At 62.8% G+C, this 25050-nt stretch overlaps 6 protein-coding genes across 7 annotated transcripts in view; 2 read left to right on the top strand and 4 right to left on the bottom strand.

The window, feature by feature from the left end:
* Window positions 1-161: 161 nt before the first annotated feature.
* On the bottom strand, window positions 162-3496 carry LDHD (lactate dehydrogenase D). The gene is made up of 10 exons (XM_056501059.1): window positions 3387-3496; window positions 3155-3267; window positions 2578-2741; window positions 2144-2303; window positions 1874-2073; window positions 1667-1795; window positions 942-1069; window positions 773-863; window positions 576-687; window positions 162-500 (listed from the first exon to the last, which is right to left on the bottom strand). The coding sequence occupies exons 1-10, from the start codon at window positions 3474-3476 to the stop codon at window positions 335-337; spliced, it is 1353 nt and encodes a 450-aa protein (XP_056357034.1). The 5' UTR covers window positions 3477-3496; the 3' UTR covers window positions 162-334.
* A 592-nt stretch (window positions 3497-4088) lies between these two features.
* Window positions 4089-6248, bottom strand: LOC130257781 (chymotrypsinogen 2-like). The gene is made up of 7 exons (XM_056500630.1): window positions 6165-6248; window positions 5939-6042; window positions 5744-5823; window positions 5550-5628; window positions 4862-5042; window positions 4353-4486; window positions 4089-4279 (listed from the first exon to the last, which is right to left on the bottom strand). Exons 1-7 carry the CDS (start codon window positions 6229-6231, stop codon window positions 4118-4120), a joined length of 807 nt encoding a protein of 268 aa, XP_056356605.1. The 5' UTR covers window positions 6232-6248; the 3' UTR covers window positions 4089-4117.
* Window positions 6249-6905: 657 nt separating this feature from the next.
* On the top strand, window positions 6906-9065 carry LOC130257780 (chymotrypsinogen 2-like). Its single transcript, XM_056500629.1, has 7 exons — window positions 6906-6989; window positions 7112-7215; window positions 7331-7410; window positions 7526-7604; window positions 8112-8292; window positions 8668-8801; window positions 8875-9065. The coding sequence occupies exons 1-7, from the start codon at window positions 6923-6925 to the stop codon at window positions 9034-9036; spliced, it is 807 nt and encodes a 268-aa protein (XP_056356604.1). The 5' UTR covers window positions 6906-6922; the 3' UTR covers window positions 9037-9065.
* Window positions 9066-9640: 575 nt separating this feature from the next.
* LOC130257875 (probable D-lactate dehydrogenase, mitochondrial) lies at window positions 9641-10920 on the top strand. Its single transcript, XM_056500802.1, has 4 exons — window positions 9641-9767; window positions 9887-9999; window positions 10210-10351; window positions 10433-10920. Exons 1-4 carry the CDS (start codon window positions 9678-9680, stop codon window positions 10682-10684), a joined length of 597 nt encoding a protein of 198 aa, XP_056356777.1. The 5' UTR covers window positions 9641-9677; the 3' UTR covers window positions 10685-10920.
* Window positions 10921-11089: 169 nt separating this feature from the next.
* BCAR1 (BCAR1 scaffold protein, Cas family member) lies at window positions 11090-17830 on the bottom strand. 2 transcript variants are annotated; one of them, XM_056500800.1, is made up of 7 exons: window positions 17711-17830; window positions 16205-16894; window positions 14872-15033; window positions 14538-14642; window positions 12994-14142; window positions 12696-12785; window positions 11090-12377 (listed from the first exon to the last, which is right to left on the bottom strand). In XM_056500800.1, exons 1-7 carry the CDS (start codon window positions 17720-17722, stop codon window positions 11862-11864), a joined length of 2724 nt encoding a protein of 907 aa, XP_056356775.1. In that variant the 5' UTR covers window positions 17723-17830; the 3' UTR covers window positions 11090-11861. The 2 variants fall into 2 exon arrangements, with proteins under 2 accessions (XP_056356775.1, XP_056356776.1); XM_056500801.1 differs by lacking the exon at window positions 17711-17830 and having other exon boundaries at window positions 16205-17164.
* Window positions 17831-24046: 6216 nt separating this feature from the next.
* The window catches only part of CFDP1 (craniofacial development protein 1), a 61836-nt gene continuing 60832 nt past the window's right edge, over window positions 24047-25050 (bottom strand). The window contains 1 exon segment of the mRNA XM_056500500.1: window positions 24047-24788. Within this exon segment, the coding sequence (XP_056356475.1) occupies window positions 24698-24788 (91 nt within the window). The 3' untranslated portion in view covers window positions 24047-24697.

The raw sequence follows: 25050 nt of genomic DNA on the forward strand, positions 1-25050 counted from the left end.
TGCTCAGCAGGTCCCAGAGAGCTCCCACCGGCACCAGCAGCTCAGGAGAAGTGGCTGAATGGTACCCTGACAATGCCCTGCCCTGTGTTGGCTGCCTGGGACAGGGGCCTCTTGGGAAGGGGCTGGGGGGTCTGGTCCCCTAAATAACTTCACAGCACATGGACAATGCAAGTGCAAAGGGTTTATTGGGGGTTTGAGGATACCTGACCTCCAGTAGTGGTGATGGGGGGATTTGTAGGGACATGAACAGGGGCACTGCAGGGCAGCATGGTCACCCTGGCCCCGACTCCAGGGGCTGAGGCTCCCCATGCTAGCTCCGTGCTGGTGCTCCCCCTCAGAGCACCTTGCCAGGGTTCATGAGGTTGTGGGGGTCGAGTGCAGCCTTGATGGAGCGCAGGGTGTCCAGGCCCTCCTGGCCCAGCTCCTCCTGCAGCAGTGCCCGCTTGCCCAGCCCCACGCCGTGCTCGCCGGTGCAGGTGCCCCCTGCTGCCAGTGCCCGCCTGTGGGACAGGGAGGGACAGGCATGGGGACGTCTGTCTGTCCAGCCCCGTCCCCCCACAGTACCCTGGCCCCACCTGCCCAGGCGCTGGGTGAAGGCGTGGATGCGCTGGGCCTCCTCTGGGTCCTGGGAGTTGAAGACGAGGATGCAGTGGAAGTTGCCATCGCCCACATGTCCCACCATGGGTCCTGCAAGGCCACAGGTCAGATGGGGTGTGGGTGGAGGATGGTGACCCCCAAGCCCCTCTGTCCCAGGGGCTGTGGCCCTGCTGACCGGTGAGGCCGGAGGCCTGCAGGTCCTGCTTGGTCTCCACCACCACGTCAGGCAGGCGGGAAATGGGCACACAGACGTCCGTGGAGTAGCCCTGGGCCAGGGAGGGCAAAGCTGTGGCACTCGCAGCACCGGGGGCGCTGCCACCATTGTCCCCATCCTCGTGCCTCACCTGGCAGCCGGGCCGCAGCGCCAGGGCAGCGTACCAGGCGTTGTGGCGCATGGACCAGAGCTGCTCGCGCTCCTCCTGCCCCTCCGCCCAGGCCAGGCTGGAGCCGCTGCTCTGCCGCACGATCTCTTCTGGTAGTGACCACGAGATATGGGACAGGACCCACAGCATCCCCAGGCACCCAGCCCTCACCAGTGCCCATCCTGGGATACTCTTGGTCCCTGAGTCCCTGTCCACCACTCTGTGACACCCTGGTTCCCCCTGTCCCATCTCCATGAGCCCCTCAGCAGACCCCCAGCACACACACCCATCCCTCACCCTAGTGTCTTCCTAGTCCCCATCCCAAGGACCCATTGCTGCTCCCCTCTCTCTGGTCCTGAGCACCTATCCCTCTCCTCGGGACATCCCTGATCTCAAATCCTCTGTCCATAGGCAGCCATTCAGTCTCCCAACTTTAGGCTCTGGGCACTTGTCCCTCATCCTGATGACCTCGAGGTCTCCAACCGCCATGCAGCCTGGGCACCCATCCTTCACCCCAGGACATGCCTGGTCCCATTGTCTGATCTCCTAGACATCCATCACTCACTCCAGTGCCACATCATGGCCCTCCAGCACCATGCTTCAGAACACCCTGGTCCCCCTGTCCCTGGGCACCCATCCCTCATCCCTGGGTGTCCATCATGGCCCCCAGCCCCACACCCTCTCCTCCTCCCTATTCCCAGCCATACCCATCTGCTGCTGCTGCTCAGCCAGGCTTTGCCGGGAGCCGTGCAGCTCCAGGAGAAGCGTGGCTGCCGCTGGCAGCTCCATCCTACTGAAGCGGCCGCAGGCATCCGCCATCACCTCATCCAGGAACTCTGAGTGGGAGGAGGCAGTGCTGAGCTCCACCACTGGCACCGGGACCCCCAGCCCCACCTCTGCCGGCGGGCACTCACCGATGCGGGCCACAGGCACGGCAGCCTGCAGCACCTGCACGGTGCAAGCCACGGCCGCCCCCACGCTGGGGAAGGAGGCGACGGTGACAGCGGTGGCCTCGGGCAGCGGGTGCAGGCGCAGCGTGGCCTGGGTCAGGAAGCCCAGAGTGCCCTCGGAGCCCACGAAGAGCGAGGTCAGGTCATAGCCGGCCGCCCGCTTCCTGCACAGAGCTGGTGAGCAGGCACCCAGGGCACAGCCCAGCCCAGCGCAGCCCCTGCCCTGACGCCCACCTGGGCTGGCGGCCGGGCCCGGCCGTGTGCAGCAGGCGCCCGTCCGGCAGCACCACGCGCAGATTCAGCACGTTGGGGCGCATGGTGCCGTAGCGCACCGCGTTGGTGCCCGACGCGCCCGTGGCGGCCATGCCACACAGCGAGGCGTCCGCCCCAGGGTCTGCAAGCAGGGGGTGGCCAAAGGAGGCAGGTGGGGATGGTGTCCGCTCCCACATGGACACCACTGGGACCTCAACCACAACAAAACTGAGGGCATCCCTAAAAGCAATGGGGCCATGGAACTTCCATTCCCGTTGGGCACCCCTGGGAGCAGAGCACACCTGTGGAGAGCACAGCACCCCCAAAACTCCCACCCATGCTGAGCGGTACAGGAATACTCAGCAACTCCAGAGCTGTCACCCCCAGCCCCATGATCCCCCTCACGCCCACGGTACCGACAGGAAACCAGAGCCCGGTGCCACGCAGGTGCTTGTTGAGGGCCTTGCGGGTCACTCCGGGCTCCACTGTCACCGAGAAGTCCTCAAGGCTCAGCTCCGCAATGGCGTCCATGCGGCTCAGGTCGAAGCAGACGCCGCCCTGGCACAGGGGCACCGGGGCTCTGGGCATGGCCGGGCACCCAGAGCCCTCGGGGGTCAGAGGGGCCGGGGGAGCCGATACCTGCACGGCATTGACGCCTCCTTCCAGGCCGGTACCCGTGCCAAAGGGCACCATGGGCACCCGGCAGCGGTGGCAGAGGGCTGCCAGCTCCTGCACCTGCCCCACCGCCTGGGGCCACACCACGACGTCCGGGGGGGGGCACAGCTGGGGGACAGGCAGCACCGCTGACCAACTGACCTGACCACTGGACCCTCCCCATGGCTCTTCTCCAAGCTGCCACTTGTCACATGCCCCTTCCCTTCCCCACGGGCCCTGCTCCACCCAAATATTTCCCATCCCCAGACCCGGCCTCTTCCCACAGTCGTTCCCCTGCCCAGCCCCCTGCCCGGGGCTCCCAGCTCCAGGGCCACTCACGGGTGCATGGACTCATCGTGGCCGTGCTGCTCCCGCGCTGCTGTGGCCGTGGAGACATTGGGGGCCCCAGCCACGGCCCTCAGCGCCTCCACGAAGTCAGCGGGCAGCGAGGGCTGCGGGGGAACAACGAGGGCCCGTCAGGGATGGACTGGGGAGGCTCTGATCGCGGCCACGGGCTCGAGGTCAAGCGGCCACGTCAGGACCTGAGCGCCCTTCGGAGCCCCGGCCGCACCTTGGAGCAGCAGCCGCGGCGCCCCAGGGCCGCCCCCAGCGCCAGCACCCTCCGCAGGGCCATGTCGCAACGGGACAGGAACGGCAACATGGGAACTGCACCGGACCAGGACCCTGCCCTCCCCCGCAGCCCGTCGGTCCCTCCCCCACACTGACACCTTAAGGTGGCTCCAGCCACACGCCAGGGTGTCCCTGCTCGAGGGACCTGCGTCTCACCAGTGCCCGTGCTCGTGTTCCGTGCTGTCCCCTGCCTGAGCGGAGTCGCTGCATTCCCCACGGCCCCCGCCCTCACAGGCGTGTCCCCTTGCCCGCTCAAGTATCCCCGCAGCTGCTCAGGGGTCCATGGCCGCATAGGAGACCACATGTCCCCATGCTCCTCCCCTCCCAGACCGGAGTCACCGTGTCCCCCTGCCCATCTGTTCCCATTCCCAATCGGGGGTCCCCCTGTCCCTCTGTTCCCATGCGCAGCCAGGTGTCCCCATTCAGTGCCAGGAGTCGCCATGTCCCCACGTCCATCTGTCCCCTTTCCCAGGCACGTGTCCCCATGCCTCTCAGCCCTCCTGGACCGGCGTGCCTCTCACGCCCAGAGAACTGACCCCAGCCCATGACGCATGTCCCCGTCCTCAGCCGGGTGTCACCCGGCCAACCGCCTGCCCCGTGCCCCGCTCCCGTCCGTCCCGCCATGGCGATAAGGACACAGCGCTCAGGGGGTGGCAGCGTTTATTGCAGGCCTCAGTTGGCCTCCAGGATGGAGTCGATCCAGTCGCGGAGCTTGGTGACGCGGGCGTACACGCCGGGCGTCTGGGGGTCGCAGGTGCTGCTGCCCCAGGACACGATGCCCACCAGGTTCCAGGCGCCGTCCTTCTGGCACACCAGCGGGCCCCCGGAGTCGCCCTGCACGGAGAGCGGGTGAGCGCCGGGCCGGGGCCCGGGGCCGCCGGGGGCGGCGGGGGCCGGGGGAACGTACCATGCACGAAGAGGCTCCGTCGGCGCCGGCACACACCATCACGTCGCGGATGCGGTAGCCCCAGAACTCCTTGCACTGCGCGTTGGTCAGCAGGGGCAGAGCCACCTGCTGCAGAATCGCCGGCGTCTGAGAGGCTGCGGGAAGAGGGGGGCGTCAGCACCGGCAGCGGAGCAGGAACGGGGAAACGGCTGGGACGGGGAGCGGGGAGCGAGGAGGACAGGACCGCGATGATAGGGGAGATCGCAACAGGATTGGGTCAGGATTGCAGATTGGTGATGGGGATGAGCAACGGGACAGGGATGAGGATGGGGATAGGGGAGTGGGATGGGGATTCGGATTCAGATATGAATTTACGGGGTTCTGGGTGGGAGATTGGCATGAGCATTATGGACGGGGACTGACCATATGGAAGAGGAAGGGGACAGGAAAGACAGCGGACAAGGATGGGGATGGCGATTTGGATGAGGCAGGGGACGGGAATAGGGATGGGGACAAGAAAGTGCACCTACCGCTGGGGTTAGTGAGCCCCCAGCCAGTGGTGACGCAGGTCAATCCCCCATCGAACACGTCGGTGGCCTTGGGCAGGCACACGGGGGACACGCGATCCGACAGCTGTGCCGGAGTGGCCAGTTTGATCAGGGTGATGTCGTCGTGGATGGTCAGCATGTTGAACTTGGGGTTCTTGAAGACCTGAAGCAGGCAGCACTGCTCTCAGCACCTGCACCCCCTGCCGGGGTGCCGGGCACTAGGCGCTCCACAGGGATCAGCAGGGACATCGGGGACCGGTGGGGACCCCGGGGGTGGCTCCTGTGCGTCCCGTGATGGCTGCGTGTCTGAGTTGCAGAGCCCAATCCCTGGGACACAGGGGAGCAAGGACACCCCAGGTCACATCCCCTGCGGGGATGAAATGGACCCTAGGGCCTGAACCCCTACCCCTTGGGAATTCCTGGGAACATGGGGACATCCAGGGGAACTGACCTGAAGGATGAGTGGCAGCAGGGGACAGCCCAGGGGATTGCAGCGCAGGGATTGGGAACACCACGGACACGCCAGGGAACCCTGCCCCTCAGGGTAAGGGGAACCGGGGACTCCTCAGGAACACAAACCCCAGGACAAGGGGGACCCGGACACAAGCCCCCAGGCCGCCTGTGGTGGCCGCGGGACGCCGCAGGCACACGGAGGCCGCCCCGCAGGTACCTTCTCGATCGTCAGTTTCTGCTGGTCAGGGCCGGGTGCGTCCTGGTCGTAGGCGCCCACCACCACGGTGTCGGTTTTCCTGAGCACAGGCAGGCGCTGAGCACGGGGCACCGGCACGGGGACGGGGGGGGTTCCCTGGGCACTCCGTGCCCGCGCCCAGCCCCGGCCCGGCCGGCAGCAGAGCCGGTGCCTACCTGACGCCGCAGTGGGCAGCGGTGACCACCCAGTTCTCGCTGATCAGGGAGCCGCCGCAGAAGTGGAAGTCGTTGTAGCGCTGGCGGGGAGAGCTGCCCTCAGCACCCGGCACCCGGCGCTCAGCACCGGCGCGCTCCGTGCCCGGGCCGCCGCACGGCCCCCGCCCCTGCCCCCGGCCCGCCTCGGGCCCTCACCTGCAGGGACACCTGCCACGGCCAGGACCCCGGCACCGCCGGCTCCCCGTTGACAATGCGGTTGTAGCCACGGATGACCGGTGTGATGGCGGGCACGCCGCAGCCTAAGGGGTACGGGCGGCCGTGAGGCGGCGGATCCGACCGTCCCGGCCCCACGGCCCCTCCCCAGCACTCCCGCCCGCCCGAGCCCCGAGCCCTCCCTGCCGAGTCTCACGGCCCCACGCACTCTCGGGGAGGGCGGCACGGGCAAAGCCCGCCAGCGCCAGGCAGCTCAACACCCACAGCAGAGCCATGGCCACTTGTGAGGACACACCTGCCGGGCACCCGCCGGCCCTTATATGCACCCCTGGGCACCGCCCTGCTTCCGCTGGCCTTGCCACCCCGGCCTTGGGAGATAGAGTGCCACCGGCATATTGCCAGCCTTTGAACCTTCTCACCCCAAGTCCTTGGTGTCCCAGGGGCCTGGACCTCTGGATGAAGAGCGACCCTGTCCCTGTATCTGGGTTGCTGCCTGTAAAGGCGCTGCAGACCCAACCCTAGGTGGACTCCGTGGTTCTTTCAAATTCCACCACTCCATGACAATATGCGGGTGTAGGCAGCCCCGAAAGCCCCACCGTATCTTTCGCTACAACTCCAGCAGCCTGAGCAGCTCCCAAGGTGGGGGATTCTGCTCCTCCACTAGCCTGAGACAATGTATGCAGAGCTGTGTCCGGCTCTGGGACCCCAATTATGAAGGACATGAGCCAGCTGGAATGATTCCAAGGACATTTAGAAGCCAGCACTTAGTCCAGGCCAGTGCTGTTCTACAGCCATAACCAAGGATGCTGGCTCCAGGTGCCACGGTCCCAGCCGTGCCCTGGAGCCATACCAGGTGCTACGCTATCTCCCAAGGCCGGGGTGGCAAGGCCAGCGGAAGCAGGGCGGTGCCCAGGGGTGCATATAAGGGCCGGCGGGTGCCCGGCAGGTGTGTCCTCACAAGTGGCCATGGCTCTGCTGTGGGTGTTGAGCTGCCTGGCGCTGGCGGGCTTTGCCCGTGCCGCCCTCCCCGAGAGTGCGTGGGGCCGTGAGACTCGGCAGGGAGGGCTCGGGGCTCGGGCGGGCGGGAGTGCTGGGGAGGGGCCGTGGGGCCGGGACGGTCGGATCCGCCGCCTCACGGCCGCCCGTACCCCTTAGGCTGCGGCGTGCCCGCCATCACACCGGTCATCCGTGGCTACAACCGCATTGTCAACGGGGAGCCGGCGGTGCCGGGGTCCTGGCCGTGGCAGGTGTCCCTGCAGGTGAGGGCCCGAGGCGGGCCGGGGGCAGGGGCGGGGGCCGTGCGGCGGCCCGGGCACGGAGCGCGCCGGTGCTGAGCGCCGGGTGCCGGGTGCTGAGGGCAGCTCTCCCCGCCAGCGCTACAACGACTTCCACTTCTGCGGCGGCTCCCTGATCAGCGAGAACTGGGTGGTCACCGCTGCCCACTGCGGCGTCAGGTAGGCACCGGCTCTGCTGCCGGCCGGGCCGGGGCTGGGCGCGGGCACGGAGTGCCCAGGGAACCCCCCCCGTCCCCGTGCCGGTGCCCCGTGCTCAGCGCCTGCCTGTGCTCAGGAAAACCGACACCGTGGTGGTGGGCGCCTACGACCAGGACGCACCCGGCCCTGACCAGCAGAAACTGACGATCGAGAAGGTACCTGCGGGGCGGCCTCCGTGTGCCTGCGGCGTCCCGCGGCCACCACAGGCGGCCTGGGGGCTTGTGTCCGGGTCCCCCTTGTCCTGGGGTTTGTGTTCCTGAGGAGTCCCCGGTTCCCCTTACCCTGAGGGGCAGGGTTCCCTGGCGTGTCCGTGGTGTTCCCAATCCCTGCGCTGCAATCCCCTGGGCTGTCCCCTGCTGCCACTCATCCTTCAGGTCAGTTCCCCTGGATGTCCCCATGTTCCCAGGAATTCCCAAGGGGTAGGGGTTCAGGCCCTAGGGTCCATTTCATCCCCGCAGGGGATGTGACCTGGGGTGTCCTTGCTCCCCTGTGTCCCAGGGATTGGGCTCTGCAACTCAGACACGCAGCCATCACGGGACGCACAGGAGCCACCCCCGGGGTCCCCACCGGTCCCCGATGTCCCTGCTGATCCCTGTGGAGCGCCTAGTGCCCGGCACCCCGGCAGGGGGTGCAGGTGCTGAGAGCAGTGCTGCCTGCTTCAGGTCTTCAAGAACCCCAAGTTCAACATGCTGACCATCCACGACGACATCACCCTGATCAAACTGGCCACTCCGGCACAGCTGTCGGATCGCGTGTCCCCCGTGTGCCTGCCCAAGGCCACCGACGTGTTCGATGGGGGATTGACCTGCGTCACCACTGGCTGGGGGCTCACTAACCCCAGCGGTAGGTGCACTTTCTTGTCCCCATCCCTATTCCCGTCCCCTGCCTCATCCAAATCGCCATCCCCATCCTTGTCCGCTGTCTTTCCTGTCCCCTTCCTCTTCCATATGGTCAGTCCCCGTCCATAATGCTCATGCCAATCTCCCACCCAGAACCCCGTAAATTCATATCTGAATCCGAATCCCCATCCCACTCCCCTATCCCCATCCTCATCCCTGTCCCGTTGCTCATCCCCATCACCAATCTGCAATCCTGACCCAATCCTGTTGCGATCTCCCCTATCATCGCGGTCCTGTCCTCCTCGCTCCCCGCTCCCCGTCCCAGCCGTTTCCCCGTTCCTGCTCCGCTGCCGGTGCTGACGCCCCCCTCTTCCCGCAGCCTCTCAGACGCCGGCGATTCTGCAGCAGGTGGCTCTGCCCCTGCTGACCAACGCGCAGTGCAAGGAGTTCTGGGGCTACCGCATCCGCGACGTGATGGTGTGTGCCGGCGCCGACGGAGCCTCTTCGTGCATGGTACGTTCCCCCGGCCCCCGCCGCCCCCGGCGGCCCCGGGCCCCGGCCCGGCGCTCACCCGCTCTCCGTGCAGGGCGACTCCGGGGGCCCGCTGGTGTGCCAGAAGGACGGCGCCTGGAACCTGGTGGGCATCGTGTCCTGGGGCAGCAGCACCTGCGACCCCCAGACGCCCGGCGTGTACGCCCGCGTCACCAAGCTCCGCGACTGGATCGACTCCATCCTGGAGGCCAACTGAGGCCTGCAATAAACGCTGCCACCCCCTGAGCGCTGTGTCCTTATCGCCATGGCGGGACGGACGGGAGCGGGGCACGGGGCAGGCGGTTGGCCGGGTGACACCCGGCTGAGGACGGGGACATGCGTCATGGGCTGGGGTCAGTTCTCTGGGCGTGAGAGGCACGCCGGTCCAGGAGGGCTGAGAGGCATGGGGACACGTGCCTGGGAAAGGGGACAGATGGACGTGGGGACATGGCGACTCCTGGCACTGAATGGGGACACCTGGCTGCGCATGGGAACAGAGGGACAGGGGGACCCCCGATTGGGAATGGGAACAGATGGGCAGGGGGACACGGTGACTCCGGTCTGGGAGGGGAGGAGCATGGGGACATGTGGTCTCCTATGCGGCCATGGACCCCTGAGCAGCTGCGGGGATACTTGAGCGGGCAAGGGGACACGCCTGTGAGGGCGGGGGCCGTGGGGAATGCAGCGACTCCGCTCAGGCAGGGGACAGCACGGAACACGAGCACGGGCACCGGTGAGACGCAGGTCCCTCGAGCAGGGACACCCTGGCGTGTGGCTGGAGCCACCTTAAGGTGTCAGTGTGGGGGAGGGACCGACGGGCTGCGGGGGAGGGCAGGGTCCTGGTCCGGTGCAGTTCCCATGTTGCCGTTCCTGTCCCGTTGCGACATGGCCCTGCGGAGGGTGCTGGCGCTGGGGGCGGCCCTGGGGCGCCGCGGCTGCTGCTCCAAGGTGCGGCCGGGGCTCCGAAGGGCGCTCAGGTCCTGACGTGGCCGCTTGACCTCGAGCCCGTGGCCGCGATCAGAGCCTCCCCAGTCCATCCCTGACGGGCCCTCGTTGTTCCCCCGCAGCCCTCGCTGCCCGCTGACTTCGTGGAGGCGCTGAGGGCCGTGGCTGGGGCCCCCAATGTCTCCACGGCCACAGCAGCGCGGGAGCAGCACGGCCACGATGAGTCCATGCACCCGTGAGTGGCCCTGGAGCTGGGAGCCCCGGGCAGGGGGCTGGGCAGGGGAACGACTGTGGGAAGAGGCCGGGTCTGGGGATGGGAAATATTTGGGTGGAGCAGGGCCCGTGGGGAAGGGAAGGGGCATGTGACAAGTGGCAGCTTGGAGAAGAGCCATGGGGAGGGTCCAGTGGTCAGGTCAGTTGGTCAGCGGTGCTGCCTGTCCCCCAGCTGTGCCCCCCCGGACGTCGTGGTGTGGCCCCAGGCGGTGGGGCAGGTGCAGGAGCTGGCAGCCCTCTGCCACCGCTGCCGGGTGCCCATGGTGCCCTTTGGCACGGGTACCGGCCTGGAAGGAGGCGTCAATGCCGTGCAGGTATCGGCTCCCCCGGCCCCTCTGACCCCCGGGGGCTCTGGGTGCCCGGCCATGCCCAGAGCCCCGGTGCCCCTGTGCCAGGGCGGCGTCTGCTTCGACCTGAGCCGCATGGACGCCATTGCGGAGCTGAGCCTTGAGGACTTCTCGGTGACAGTGGAGCCCGGAGTGACCCGCAAGGCCCTCAACAAGCACCTGCGTGGCACCGGGCTCTGGTTTCCTGTCAGGGTCCTGGGGCTGGGGGTGACAGCTCTGGAGGTGCTGGGGATGAGGACACACTTGAGGAACTGTGGACTGTGGTTTGTTTTTAGGTGTGCTGTGATTTCAGAGCAGTAGCAGAGGTGCCTCTAGGACTGAGGGTGCCATGGTTCCTGAGGTTCTGGAAGGGATGGATCGCCAGCACTTGGAATGTTTGGGGCCGGGGGCTATCATCCTGTCTGCTGCCACACCAAATCGATAGCTCCCATGGTGGCCATGGATCCTGGCACGGTGCTGTGAGGGACATTCACTCCACAGCAGTTCAGGGCCCATGTGGCTCCCCCCTGCACTGCCACCCCTCCTTTCCCCCCCAACCCTCTTAGGCCCACCCCAACCCTCTTAGGCCCATCCCTTGTGTCCCATTAACACCCTGTGCACCTCTAGTCCCAAAGGTTAGGAGATCTTTTAGGAGGACAGGATCTCCCCAGCCCTTCCACAGGGTCTCTCCCTCACCCTGGCAGGCACACGCAGATACCCAGGAGATAAGGGGTGTTTCTAGGCAAATCTTTATACTGCTGAGGGACCTGGGGCCATGTTTTGGGGGGGCTGCCACTTGGTAGCTCCGGGAACCAGCGGAAGCTTCCCCTATGTTCAAAAGGCACCAATTTCAGTTCGCGTTTCGGTTACAGCTGGTACTGTAGCACAACCCGAGACGTGAGAACCCACAGGTTAGCCCCTTCCTGCCCCAGCAGCTCCCCACCACCCCTTATTCCCCTGGGGACCCCTCTCCCCAGCCTCCAGCACACAAAGGAACAGTACAACCCATCTCTGTCGCACTGTCCCACCATCACAGGGGATGGCTTCCACACCCTTAGAAGCTCCTGGCCACCCTAGAGTCCTCCCAAGAGCAGAGCAGCTACAGCATCACAAAGGGCATCTCGCATTGCATCTCAAACTGCCAGGCACATCCTTGCCTCATCAGGGACATGGCCCCATGCCCTTCAGCCCACAGCTGGCTGCTGGTTTTGTATGGAGAGAGGACAGCGGGCAAAGAGTGGACATAGAGCCACCTCCCAGCTTTGCTTCATTACGGGCACAGCTCAAACCATTCCTGGCCCCTGGCCAGAGGGAGGAGGAAGGGATATGATGGCTGCAGCCCCTCACCACTGTTTCCACAGAGCCCCAGCCCCCCGGTGTGCGCAGGAGTCTCTATGTACATGTCTGCTTACACCGGGTGGAGAGGACTTGCATGGAGAGAAATGCATGTCTGGGGAAGGGTGGGGGCCAGTGAGAGGGGACAGTGGCCCTGAGGCCATCACATGGCTGCCAACTGGCCCAGCACCATCCTGAACTGCTGCGTGCTGTTGGTGAGGTCCTTGACGCGCTCCACCATGTCCTTGGAGGCGGCAGGAGAGGGGTAATGGAGGGCAGCTGCCTTGGTGGTCATCACAATCTCCTTGAGCATCTCACAGAGGAGGTTGCTGTAGTGCATCACCTTGTGCTGGACGTCCTGGGCCTTGGCCTGGCGGGACAGCGTGTCTCCAATGAAGACGAGCTTGTGTGCGCTGAGGATGACAAACTTGCTGTGGGCCACAAAGATCTTGGGAGGTTGGTTGGTGCTGACAGCGGTGAAGAAGGCGTCGACAGCATTGGTGAGCGTGGTGAGGTTGGCCTCGCACTGCTCCAGGTAGAAGAGGAGGAGCTGGCGGTCAGCAGGACACAGTGTCCCACCGCCCCGCGCAGGGCTGTAGTGCTGGGGGGGGCTCCAGTTGGACAGGTCATTGTCGATGGGGCGTGTCACCTCCTGCTCCAGCCGCTCAAACTGCTTCAGCTGTGGGAGAGACACGTGTGGGGCAGGGTGGCCATTGAGCCAGCACCTGCTCCATGGAGCCACCAGCTCCAGGGAACACAGTGAGGGACAGTGCCAGCCCCCAGACAGCCATGCCAGGCTCCTCCCCAGGATCAAGGTCCCTCTACCCTAGCATAGCACTGGTATGGAAGGCAAGGTAGAATGTACCATGGGAACATCCAGGGAAGAGGGCCGTGGTCATGCCAGCAGCAGACATTACAAGGGAAGCAAGACATAAGGTCCTGCATGCCCCAAGTGCTCTGTGCAGCAGCACCCACCTGCCTGCCCCAGTGCCCTTACCTGCTGGTGCTCCAGCTGGTCCTTGCTCTGCCGGATGATGTTGCCTTTCTCCAGCAGCTCTTTCTGGGTCTTCTCAAACTCCTCCTTGCCCTGCAGGGGCATGACATGGAAGGATCAGCAACATGAGCATTGCCAGAGAGGCCCCACCTGCCCTGGGACATCCTTGTGCCACACAGCCCTCAAGCTGGAGGGTAAGAGCAAAACACAGGCAGAAACAGAGCTGCCTAATCCCCCCTCTGCCACAGGGCCACTATCATAAACATTCCCTGTGGGAAGCAGCCCCCATACCCATGCCCACCTGGAGATGGACATAGTCATAATCCTCCATCCAGCCGCTCTCACTGTTCTCATAGGGCCCATCAGGTGATTCCTGGGCCAGCAACTTGGGAGGGGAGGGCAGGGGTCGCGACTGGATGCTGCTGGCCTTGTCGGAGGGGTGAGGGGGCCCATGGCCACCACTCTCCACCGCCGGCTTTGTCCGTTTGAAGAGAAGGGAGGCATTGCCGTGCAGGAAGGAAGCCAACTGCTTGGTGTCATCGGGAACACCACGAGAGTGCATGATGAAGTGCTCCAAGTCATCTGTGCCTGGCTTGCTGCTGGCCAGAGCACTGGGGGCCCAGTGGCAAGCATCCAGGACTTGGCCATGCCGTGCCAGGGCCTGGTAGACCTCCTCCATCTTCTGCAGCTGCTTGCTGAGCTTGGTGTAGAGGGAGCGGTCAGAGGCCTGGGCAGCATTGCCCACTGCCCCCCGGGCAAACTCCAGTAGGTCCCGAAGGGCTGTCCGGACACCCTCGGCTGCCCCACGGATGTTGGCAGCGTTCACCTCCATGTGCTCAGGGCTGCGCCAGTTGGTGCTGATAAAGGACATGAGGTAGGAGACAGCGTTGCTGACGCCACTCTGGAGCTTGGCCAGTGTCTCCATGGCGGCATCCAAGTCCAGGGAGAACTCCTTGCCGGCTCCCTTAGCCGGCTCCTTCACAGGCACCACATCCAGCGAGGATGTGGAGATGTTGCTGCGGGTGCTGCCTGTGCTGGAGGCCGAGAGGCGCTTGCCATCAGCGCCCTTGGCCTCGCGGTCCACTTGTGGTGGAACATCATAGATGTACTCGCCCTCCGTGTCCACAGAGCCCTTGCCTGGGGCGTGCAGGTCCCGGGGCACATCGTACACCTCTTGGGAGGGGAAGGTGGATCCCCCCAGCTTCTTGAGGCTGGGGGGCACATCATAGATCTCATGGGAGAGTGGCAGCTCAGGAGCACCTTTCCCAGCTGCCGGGGGCACATCGTAGACATCCTCTGGCAAGTAGGGCTCCTGCTGGGCCAGGATGAGCGGGTGGCGGGAGGGGTCGAAGGCTTTCTGCTTGGCAAAGGCAGGCGGCACATCGTAGGTCTCCTCCCGCGCTGGGCCGTCCGGCACATCCTTGCTCACTGAGGGGGGGACATCGTACACCTGCAAGGGCAGAGCAGTGGCACTGTCAGCACTGCTGGGAGACCTGGCCTGGGGCAGGTGTGGATGCACAGGCTGGCTGCCCCAAGATGTGGGAATCCATCCCGTAGCCCACCCAGTGCCATCTTGAAGCCACGCACCCCAAGGGTGCTCCTGCCCTTTGGGACAGGAATCAAAAAAATCCTAGAGCAGGCCAGGTAGGAAGGGACTTTGAAGATCATCTGGTCCAACTTCATCCCCTGGGTATGAACATCCAGCAACCCATTACTTGACATTCTGAAAGCCTCCAGGGACATCACCACATCTCTGGGGAGACTGATCTAGTACATTTTTCTCCCTGTAAAAATCTGTTTGTCATTCTTACGCAAAGAAGCTGGGAGCTTCCCAGAAGCACTTACAGTTTGGTGCAGGTTCTTCTCCACACTGGGGGGCACGTCATAGATCTCCTGGCCTGGGTCCTGACCATTGGGACCCTTCACTGCCATGGGAGGGGTGTCATAGACCTGGAGGGGGGGGACAACATAGGAGAACGTGTCAGAAATGGTGTGGCCACCCACCTCCTCTCAGGGACCAGCTGGGAACAGTGGAGGTGCTTAGAAGCAGCACCGAGGTCTGTAAAGTACAGTTTTGGGTGCAATTTAGCCTGGTATGGATCTCAGGCTGTGACAGATCATTTCCCATTCTTAAGGGCACAGCCAGAGATTCCCCCTTGACACCCCCAAGCAGCCTCACCTCCTGGCTGAACTGGCTCGGGACCCCTCCTCGGACAGGTGGCACATCATAGATCTCCTGGGAGCCCGTGGAGATGAGGTGGCGAGGGAAATCATACTCGACCTGCTCACCCTTGGGGGAGTCATAGACATACACCTGGCCCACACGGGTGGGCACCAGCACCTGCAAAGACGGAAAAGACATGATGTAGGCACCACTAAGCATCTCCCACTGGTCATCATTCCCCCAAAACCCAGCAATGGGAACACAGAGACTCCGTACTGGATTGCCTGGAATGAGGGTCTGCCCGGAGCCACGGGAGGGCGCTCCCCGGCCGGTGTGCGGTGCTGCCGGGGACGGGATGATATCACCGGTTATTTATAGCGGCGATAGAGTCTCAGCGAGAGACAAAGCCCGGCCGGCACGGCCGTGCTGTGCAGAGAGCAACGGCTGATCCAGGCGTGGGCTGGGGTCTGCCAGCACCTGGAGATCCCTGCCCACAGCTCCACGCCTGAATGGGTCATTTCATGGTGACACCAGAAAGGAAAATAACCAAACCCAGAGGGTAATGGCACCCTGCCCAACCAGTACCAAGGAGGGCCAAGGTGCTGAGCTGGTTCTTCCTTTTCAGATGTTCCTTGTCCCTGGCTGTGATTTGGCAACTCCCTCCCCCCACTGGCTGCTTCCCAGGGATATGAGTCGGAGTAGCCTTCCCAGAAAACACGACACTGAAAGCACCTCACTCCTCTTCCGCGGGATGACGTGCCAGTGTAGGGGCAGAGCCAGAAGTCGGCTGGTGTCCGGGATGGAGCCGTTAGGCTCACCATTGCCTCAGCAGTGTACCTAGCAAGTACTGGCAAGCTGCCTGGCACAGTTGGGAAATGCTGGCACTGCCTGTCTGTTCCTGTGTGTGCTCCCAGGAGGAACAAAACCTCACAACATTGTGCTGGGTACCACAGCTACTTCCACAGCTCCAGAACCTGGCATCTCGAAACAGCTCTTGGGTTACCAACACTTTGTGCCCATACCAGACACACTGCCATGCCCTGGGTGACACCAGCAGAGCCCACACAAGAGACCACAAGGACCAGAGTGCCGAATGCTGTGCCAGCCCCAAGAAGGGTAGCTCACACCAACCAGGGCACCTCAGCCACTGCAGGGACTCTCCCAGTGCACCCGCTCCTGCCAGCGGCATGGGCAAGGATACCCACACAGCCCCAGCAATGGGCACATGGGCTGCCTGCTGCAAGAGCAGCAAGCTGAGAAGCCCAAGCTGTACCACCCAATCACACACATGGGCCACAGAGCACCCCACAAACACAACACACTCCCCAATCCAGTCTCCCCATCCTACCTTTCCCTGGGGCTTGTGCCCTTCCCAGCTCCTCATGTCCAATGACGGTGGCACCTGGTAGATTTCTTGAGATTGACCAGCTGAGGGAGGAACCTGGTAGACATCCTGCGGGGGACTGGCAGAGCCCCCTGGGTATGCCTCTGCTGCCTGGCCCAGGGAGGGGGGCACCTGGTAGATTTCCTGGCCGGGGCTGGGGAAGGTGTGGGGAGGTGCCTGCTTCGGGTAGGTGGAAGGCTGCTTAGCTGGGGCAGGAGGAAACTGTCCAGTGGGTGCTGAGCCCGGATACAGACCCTGCTGTCCCTTGCTGGGGACTGGCATCAGGTAGACATTGTCCCCTTGGGGGGCATAAGCAGGGTGCATGGGTGTGTACTGTGAGGCGGGGGACAGCGGGGTGTAGCCCCCTTGGTGGTGGAAGGGCAGAGCCGGCTGGGCTACCGATGGCTGCGGCGGTGCCTGTCCCTGTGCCGGGCCAGGCGCTTGCTGCTGCGGCTGCTTCTTGTCGTACATCCCCACGAGAATCTTGAGGCGGTTCCCGGGAACGATGCCCTGCCGGCCATGGAGCGAACAGAGCCACCAGCCGTCCAGCCCCTGCGTGTTGCGCTCCAGCACCGTCATGATGTCGCCCTTGCGGAAGGAGAGCTCGTCCGGGGACTCGGCCACGTTGTCGTACAGCGCCTTGGCCAGCACGTTCTGGAAGAGAGCCCCGCGCCGGGGCGGTAAGCCGGGCCCCGCCGGCCGGTGGGGCGTCATCCCGGCGGGCGGCAGCTCAGCACCGGCACGGAGCCCCGCGGCCGGGGGGCTTCTCCGCTCGGCTCCCGCCAGCTGGATCTCCCCGCTCCAGCCACCGCGGGATTCCTCGCTGGAGCAAAACCCACCCTTCCCAGAGGTGGTGCTGGGAAGGGGCCGGGCCCTTCCGCCTCCCCGGTTTCGGGGGGCCTCCTCTGACTCTCCCGCCCCTTCCCTCCGCCGACTGGGAGGAAGTGCCGGGGCGGTGAGTCAGCCGTGGCCGTGGCCATCGCACGGCACCCGTCGACGGCCCCGGGCCCTTCCAACCCGCGGGGTCCCCGAGCCGGGCCAGGCGGCACCTGCCAGCGCTGCTCGGGGCCGCGGCGGCCGGACGGGTCGCGGCCCGCCCAGGGCGGCAGGGCCGGACTGCCGGCTGTCCCGCGGCCCTGCCCGACGCCGGTGCCGCCCCGCCCGGTGGAGCGGAGGCCTGGGGAGGCCCCTGGCCCCGCTGGGCTCCCCGCGAGTCCCGCAGCGCCCCGACCCGCCGGGAGGGAGAGGGGGCAGGCAAGGCCTGGAAGCCCCGGAGCGGGGGAGCTCGGCCAAGGTCACTCCAGTGGGATCGGCCGCACAGGAGAGGCCCTGGCCGGGCCGAGCGGTGAGGGGGCGGCGGCCTTCTTCCCCATCCTCCTCGTCCTCCAACAGGGCTCCCCAGCAGCCGTTCCCCCGCGCCCTATCTGTCCTCGCACACACCCCCACGTCCTCCCCCGTGCCCCCGCTCACCAGGTAGTTCATCTTCCCGCGGGGCCGCTCCGGCCGCAGCGCGGGCGGCGGGCCGGGAGCGGGGCCGGGGGCCGAGGGCCGGGCCGGGCCGGGGGCGGCGGGGCCGGGGCGCGCGGGCGGCGGCGGCGCCGTAGGGATCGTTATAGCGCCGCGCGCGCCCGGCGCGGCCGCTCCGCCCGCCCCCATTGGCTGTGCCCGCCCGGGGGCGGGGCCTCCGAGAGGGGCGGGGCGGGCACGGGGGGCGCAGAGGCTGTGAGGGGTGAAAAGGGAGCGGGACGAGGAGTGACACGGGCCGAGGGGGGTGACACCGGCCAAGGGGGTGACACGGGCTAAGGGGGGTGACACGGGCCAAGGCGGGGTGACACGGGCCAAGGGGGGTGGCACAGGCCAAGGGGGGGTGTGACCAAGTGCGACAAAGGGTAAAGGGGGCGAACAGGCGTGCAACAGCTGTGCACAGAATGGTGTGCAACTGGTGTTATAGTGGGCCTGCACTTGGTGTGCAACAAAAGCTATATGGGTGTGTAACAAAGGCTATATAGGTGTGTAATGGGTGTGTGAATGAAGGAAAAAGGCTCTGCAATGGGTGTGTAATGAGTAAAGGTCATTAAAGGTTAATGGGTATGTAACAGGTGTGCAATGGGTGTGCACTAAAGGGTAACAGGTAGCTGGAGAGTTTGGGGGCGTGTAATGGGGATGGTGTGTAACAGCAGGGGGATACAAGGGGCAGATAATGGGTAGCTGTAGGTGCAATGGCTCACATGGCACACCATGGCACATGCAGTGTACCATGGCACACAGGGCACACCACAGTGGCACACCATGGCTGGCTGCCTGGCCTGTTCCAACAGCCCAGCCACACGGCCCATGGGCACCCCAGCAGCTGGTAAGCCTGGGTTTGGCATCACTGTATGCTGTGCTGCAGTCCCTGCCATAATCTGCAGAGAGCTGGGAGCAGGCTGGGAGGGCGGCTGCAGCTGGGAGCTGTGGGAGGCACACATGGGAGCTGCGTGGGGGCACAGGACCTATGGACATGCACAAGCCCACGCTGCTCCCCAAGCATGCACAGAGCACATAGGGAACCAAGGGAAGGGACACAAGGGGTGCCTGCAGCCCGTGGGCTCACGAGCAAGTGGGCAATGAGCGGGCCTGTGTGAGAGCCGCAGGCTAGAGAGCAAGTGGTGCGTGTGGAGACAGGCCAGGAATGTGCCCCTGACTGTGCAGTGCCTGCCAGCCACCATCCCCATCACGGCATTTCCTCTCACCCTCCAGGGTTACTTTCAGGCCACACCAGGGTGCAGCAGCAGAGCTGAGGCCAGATGGCAAACACATTCCCTTCCTCACAAAGCAGTACTTGAGCCACCACCCCTGTCCCCAGCTTGGAGGCAAGTGTCCCTGCGTATCGCTGGCAGAAAGGGAAACTGAGGCACAGCTGTGGGTGGGAGACATCCGGTGGCAGGGACTGTGGTCGTGCCCGCAAACCGCAGCTGCCCCGGCGGGTGCAGCCTGAGGACTGTGGTTTCCTCTTGTTGGTGACAGTGGTGACAGCGCAGGCTCTGAGCACCGTGACCATCCTTGGGATGGGCTCCAGGCTCCCCAGCTTCTCTTCTACCACTCTACAGCTGATCCCATGAAGCCAAGGAGTGTTTGCTTTGGATACCCTGAGTGTGGTGTGGGCCCACCAGGCCACCAGTGAGAGTCTGCTGGGATCCCTGAGGTGTCCCCAGGGTGAAGCTGCCACCACGTGACTTCAGGCAGGTGCTGAGGGGCCATAAGCTTCCTGCCTTTGGACTTAAAAGCAGTGGGAATTTCACTTTTCGCTCTCCCTGTGTTGATGCCCAAATCAAAGTGCTCACTGTCAAAGTCGATCTCCCATTTTTGGTCCATCAGAGCCAAAAATCACTGCTTGCATCTGCTGAGCACCCTGAGCTGGCAACAGCTCCTGCACATCTCTGCTTCTGCAGCCAAGCACCCACGGGGCGGCAGGCACCAACAGGTCTTCCTTTGGCTTCTCCTACCTTTGAGAAAATGGTATGCCAAAAAGAGGATAAAAAGTGGAGCATTACAGGGGCCTGGCAGCACTGGGGATGCTCAGAGCTGGATTGGCTGCAGAGCATCCCTGGGCTGCTGCTGGTGGGGTGCAGTGAGGGTCCCACCAGCCCCATGCTGTGATTCCCTGCCAGCTCCACTGGACACAGGGATGGGTGTTTTGGGGTGGATGCTCCTTGGGATGCAGGTTGCCCCAGCAACAGTTGCTATGGAAAACACTTCAGTGGCAAAATTTCCAGCCATATTCACGTGTCCGTCATTGTCCTCTGGAGAGTCCCTGGTGTATGGTGAGGCAGGCACGGCTGGCTCTGCACGGGCAGGCTGCAGGGGACTGGCTGTGCTGGGCCTGCCTGTTCCTAGCTTTCTGCAGCTTTTCCTGCTGGATATGGTGTGAGAAGGTGTAGGAGGAGTCCAAACTGAGATTTGGGGGAGCATGGCAGATGTACAATGGACAGGAGGAGCAGGCTGTGCCATGCCATATTAATTGGCTAACAACCAATTAATGTCCCATTGGGCCAGCCATGCCCCAACTGTTGGATGAGATTAGTTTTGGTGAATCAAACACAGGGCACAGCTCTGGGATAGTGGGCCATACCAGGAAATGGGCTGGCACTGGGGATGTTTGCTGGGACCAGCAGCTTTGGCTGGGGCTTCCTGCTCCTGCCCACAGCCCTGCCAGGTCTGTGCTTCAGAAAGCCACTCCCCACCTCCTGGAGCAGCAATAGGATTACACAGCACTAAGTCTCCAAGCAATGAATGAAGAAATAAATCCTATAAGGCAGGACAGGATTTATTAGACTTCAATATTCTGGAAATAATGAGGACATTTCTCTTGGCTTGTAATATCATGGGACCCAACAGGATCACAACCAGGATTTATCCCTGTTCTCTGTGGCACTGGGCTGGTTCTTAGCTGTGGAGAGAAGATGCTGGGGGAGGCTGCTAGCCTTTCTGAAGAGCAGGATGGCAGGACACCCCCTCACCTACAGCAAAGCCAAGGCAGACTGCAGGCCTCAGGCTGCCCCAACAGTAGCTGCTCTGTTTGTCTCTCCATTCATCCCCTAGCAAGGGCTGGCGCTGATCCTCGCCCCCAGCTGGGGCTCACTGCTGGGAGTGGGAAGGGCTGATGGCAGGAAAGGCTGGTTGTGCCATTGCCATCAGCTGAGTTTCAAATGTCAGTGCCAGCACTCACCACCAGCACAAGGATGCCCCAGGGTGGAGACCCTCAAATGGGGTGGGAGACCCACAGGCCACTCCATTACTCCCCATTAGTTTTGAAGGCACTGCAAACAGAAGCCCATTGTGCTGCTGGGTGAGACCTTGCTCTGAAGGAGAGCACCTAATACCTTGGAAAAGAGGATATGATGCTGTCAGCATCACCTTCCAGGCACCAGCTCTGCCCCTCAGGGAACTGCTGCCCTGGCTGCAGGGAGATGCTCCTAAGGTCAGCTCCATGCCCTGGTCCCTCCTCCTCCCAGCTGCCACACTTTGCTCCATGACAGCTCTGTCCACGAATCCTGTTGTGGTCCTTGGGACAGCCTGGGGCTATGGGATGCACCCCCAATCAGCCAGTGTTCAACCTCCTCCCATGCCAAGAGCCAACATTTATTGCCGTGTTCCTTTCACTGAAGCAGCTTTAAATGCAGTGTTACCTCCCTGTCACGATTCCCATGGCCCTGTAATAGCCCCTAGAAACCTCAGGAGATCAGTACAGCTGAGCCTGTGGGTGTGGGTTGGACACAGCTGGTTTTACCATGGCCCCAGCACACGGATGCCGCAGCAGAAGCCCCGACCATCAGGACACACGGACACAATTGGAGCCTTGTTTGGGGCTCAGCTGCACAAGGGGCCCCTTCAGGCAGCCAGGGAGGGGGGAGTTCCTCGGGCGAGGTGATGCTCTGGCCATGAGGGATTCCTTATAGGGTCAAAATTACCCCAAGCAATGCCCAGGGTGGGTCCCAACCCATGGAGAACTCATGAGCTTCCCAAAGAAGACAGCTCAAGGTGGGAATGTCTCAAAAGATGGACCCACATCTGCGAACATTGCTCCTTGCAGAAAGTGCAAGGCTGCTGGGGACATCAAGGGCTGGTGGGGATGCTGAGGGCTGGCAGATCCTGGGGCTATCCCCCTTCGTGGGAAGGCGACTGGGCAATGGAAATAGCAAGCAGAGAGGAGCAGCCAAGCTGTGTTTCTGGAGACCTGTAAATCACTCCTCGTCTTCAGGAAAGAGATGCGAGGAATACATGATCCAACCCAGCAAAAACGCAGGACGCTTGGGCGCGTGGAGGAAGCCAGGAATCAGCGCAGGCTGGAGGCTGCCTCCCAGCCATCCCACCAAGCCTGTCACAACTTGCTGGGCCAGGAGCTGGCACCGCAGCCCAGCATCCTCAAGCTGAGCTGGGCACACCATGCTGCCACGAACTGGGGAGTCCAGCAGAGAGGGGAGTCGAGGCTCTCAGCCACTGCCATTACACTGCACTTTTCCAGCAGGTCAAGTTGCTTCCAAGATTTCAAGATTTTCCACATTTGCTCAGCTGAAGGGGAGAAAAAAATGTGGAGGATTTCTGAAGAGCATAGCTGGGGCTGGCAGGCAGAATCCTGTAAATTTGGGATCATCAGTTTTCCCAGTTCACCAGCATGCCAGGGGAGGGTGTGCTGGCCACATCCCTCTAACACACCGTTAGTGTGCATGTGAATCCAAAGCCACCCCCAAGCCATCCAGAGCCATATGCAGCTGTAGGACTCACTATGGACACAGCCTGGAGCTCTTTAATGCCTTCAACAACAAGGCTGGGTTTGGTGCCTCCGGCCTTTGGGATCTCCAAGGGTACTTGTTGCATCTCCATTCTGCTCTTGCTCAGGATACAATGCACAGAATTATTTTCCATTTCTTGCCTACTTGGTGCTGCCCAGCTGCTGGAGCAGAGGAGGTCCTAGAATGCAGCAGGGATACTCACACTGCAAGATTTTGTTTGGCAGCCTCCAGAAGCCAGATGCCATGGGGTCCCAGCCTGTGCAGGGGTGACATGACCCTTCCCTGCTGCTGTCCAGCATCAGAGTCACGGGGGGGACACAGGGCAGAAATCTTCCCAAATATTCCCTCTTCTCAGCAACAGCAAAGCAATAGGCAAATCATTTCCCTGGCTGCCTGCTCAGCACTCACAGCTGGACCAGCCCTCCCAGCCCTGCTTGTGGCTGCCTCAGCATCTCACCATCTTCGGGGATCTGCAGCAAAACAAGCCTGCACTGCCTTGGGGTCCCTGTTGGGAGGGACCCTGTAAGGAGGGCAGGACAGCACATAAGGAGAGAAGGTGCTGGAGGTAGTCCAACACTACCATTCTGAGCAGCCCAGCTACTGCAGCAGCACTTGCCTCGCTCCACAGCCCACACTGAGGTCCTGCCAGGGCCATTCAGGAGCCCCAAGCCGAGATCTCCCCACAACAGTGCCCTGCACAAGGACTCTGGTTGTTTTTGCAACCTAAGCCAGAACAGCAACTGGCTTGGAAGTGTTTGGAGATGAAAACATGTCATCACTCCGTTGTTTTGTTTCTGTCCAATTTCAGGCTAGTTTAAGCAGGCCCATTACAGCTGATTCTGTACAGAACAAGGCGCCAAAGGCTGCAGCTCCCCTGAGCACGTGGTGTTTTGTTCTGGTCTATCCTGCAGGCCATAGAGCAGGGGCTGACTCAGCAGCAGACACATGAGCTTAGACTGTGCTCAGAGCCACAGGCAAGGGGCCACGGGCAGTGACAGCATCGCTCACCCTGTGGGCAGGAAGGATGGGGCTTTCCCCCAGCACAGCACCAGCACAGGCTGCCCCACCAACACTGGTGAGTACCTGTCCTCCAAGGATGTGCACAGGCAGACCTTGGGAGCTGCCCAGCCCCACCAGAGCCAGGCCAGGAGGGATGGCCAGGATGACAGTGTGCTGGTCTCCAGCTCTAGCTGCTCATCCCACACCCAGCTGCCTTGGCCTGCCCTCCCAGACAGCTGCACTTGCTGAATAACCCTGAGTGGCCATGCTTTGTATGGGTTTCCTTACTCCTGCAGAACTGCTATGGGACTACATTGACCTTGTCACCCCCAACTCTGGGTTTCATTGCACCACCAGCTCCAGTAATGAGGGAAAGTAATTCAAGCACTTGCTCTGACCCCCAGGCTGCTATCAGGGCACACACTGGGCACCTCTGAGAGAGGGTCTCATGACTCCTGTCAGACACTCCTTACTGTATGTGATAATTTCTTTGTCCTCTGCTTCCCGCACAAACCACACTGCCAGCACGCGAGAATGTTGGGATGGAATACTTTATTCACGTGAACACTCAGATCCTGGCCCTTCCTGCCTGCTGCAGCTGCTCCCATCTTCTTGACAGCATGAACAAGGAAGGATTTCTTCACCAGCTTGCTTAACCCCCCCCCCAGCATCATCAGACCCCACAAACAAGTACAGACAGTTTGGCTTTGTCTGGACAGGAGCAGAGGGCGGAGGGGCAGGGAGTGCTGCGGGGCTGGCAGAGCAGGCAGAAGGACTCCAGCCCACAGCTTGCGTATGCACAGCAGCCATGAAACCTTCCTGCAGCTCCACTCTCACCACCAAACATGCCAGTACTCTCCCAGCCTTGGTGGCTCCTCCTGCTGCCAGGAGCACCTGGGATTGGTAAAGGATGAGTGACACCACCTCTTCTTGGAAAATTTTTGCCAGAATTACACTGGTGTCTCCAATCAGCTGCTGGGCCATTTAACCCTCGAAGAGCCTCCTGTCCATTGACAAATACCCTCCCCAAACTATTACAGTAAAAGGAAAACCCTGTATGTTGAGACATACAGGCAGAGTCTTGGGTAGAGAACAGTTTCCGTGCTTGGTGGTCACTGGTGGCTGGCAGTCCCCAGCCAGCCTGGGGCACATAAGGGAGCAAGATCCCCCACAGCCACCGTGCACGTCAGGGCTTCATCCTGCTCAGTCTGATGTCGCGTTCGATTTCGAACTGCCTGTGATCCACGCGCTCCAGGAACGCTTTCCTCTCGATGTACCTGCAGGGAGGCAGAGGCAGAGGCTGTGAGCAGCGCCTGTGGCAGCCTGTGTGGCCCCCAGCCTGGGGCAAACGACACCTGAAGGGAGGAGCAGGGAGGGAAAGCACCATCTGTCTCCTTCCTTCTCTTTCCATGACTGATCACTCTACTGAACGTCTCCTATGGACACCAACACTGCTCTGTGCTCTGCTGGCTGTCATCTGGGGAACTCCCAAACGTCTGGTGGTCACACAGGCTAGGGAACTGAACGGGCTGATTCTGG

Source organism: Oenanthe melanoleuca, chromosome 11, assembly GCF_029582105.1.
Source record: "Oenanthe melanoleuca isolate GR-GAL-2019-014 chromosome 11, OMel1.0, whole genome shotgun sequence".
Taxonomy (NCBI): domain Eukaryota; kingdom Metazoa; phylum Chordata; class Aves; order Passeriformes; family Muscicapidae; genus Oenanthe; species Oenanthe melanoleuca.

Excerpts from the sequence above, each read along its gene's own strand:
- LOC130257781 (XM_056500630.1), bottom strand. The coding sequence starts at position 6,231 with ATGGCTCTGCTGTGGGTGTTGAGCTGCCTGGCGCTGGCGGGCTTTGCC. Across the intron at positions 5,824-5,938 it reads CGTGGCAGGTGTCCCTGCAG|CGCTACAACGACTTCCACTT; the intron begins GTGAGGGCCCGA and ends TCTCCCCGCCAG. Across the intron at positions 4,280-4,352 it reads ACGGAGCCTCTTCGTGCATG|GGCGACTCCGGGGGCCCGCT; the intron begins GTACGTTCCCCC and ends CTCTCCGTGCAG.
- LDHD (XM_056501059.1), bottom strand. The coding sequence starts at position 3,476 with ATGTTGCCGTTCCTGTCCCGTTGCGACATGGCCCTGCGGAGGGTGCTG. Across the intron at positions 3,268-3,386 it reads GCCGCGGCTGCTGCTCCAAG|CCCTCGCTGCCCGCTGACTT; the intron begins GTGCGGCCGGGG and ends GTTCCCCCGCAG. Across the intron at positions 2,074-2,143 it reads GGGCCCGGCCGCCAGCCCAG|GAAGCGGGCGGCCGGCTATG; the intron begins GTGGGCGTCAGG and ends AGCTCTGTGCAG.
- LOC130257875 (XM_056500802.1), top strand. The coding sequence starts at position 9,678 with ATGTTGCCGTTCCTGTCCCGTTGCGACATGGCCCTGCGGAGGGTGCTG. Across the intron at positions 10,000-10,209 it reads CACGATGAGTCCATGCACCC|CTGTGCCCCCCCGGACGTCG; the intron begins GTGAGTGGCCCT and ends CCTGTCCCCCAG. Across the intron at positions 10,352-10,432 it reads GAGGCGTCAATGCCGTGCAG|GGCGGCGTCTGCTTCGACCT; the intron begins GTATCGGCTCCC and ends CCCCTGTGCCAG.
- BCAR1 (XM_056500801.1), bottom strand. The coding sequence starts at position 16,954 with ATGACGCCCCACCGGCCGGCGGGGCCCGGCTTACCGCCCCGGCGCGGG. Across the intron at positions 15,034-16,204 it reads GGCACAAGCCCCAGGGAAAG|GTGCTGGTGCCCACCCGTGT; the intron begins GTAGGATGGGGA and ends CCGTCTTTGCAG. Across the intron at positions 14,143-14,537 it reads AGAAGAACCTGCACCAAACT|GTGTACGATGTCCCCCCCTC; the intron begins GTAAGTGCTTCT and ends CTGCCCTTGCAG.
- LOC130257780 (XM_056500629.1), top strand. The coding sequence starts at position 6,923 with ATGGCTCTGCTGTGGGTGTTGAGCTGCCTGGCGCTGGCGGGCTTTGCC. Across the intron at positions 7,411-7,525 it reads GCTGCCCACTGCGGCGTCAG|GAAAACCGACACCGTGGTGG; the intron begins GTAGGCACCGGC and ends GCCTGTGCTCAG. Across the intron at positions 8,802-8,874 it reads ACGGAGCCTCTTCGTGCATG|GGCGACTCCGGGGGCCCGCT; the intron begins GTACGTTCCCCC and ends CTCTCCGTGCAG.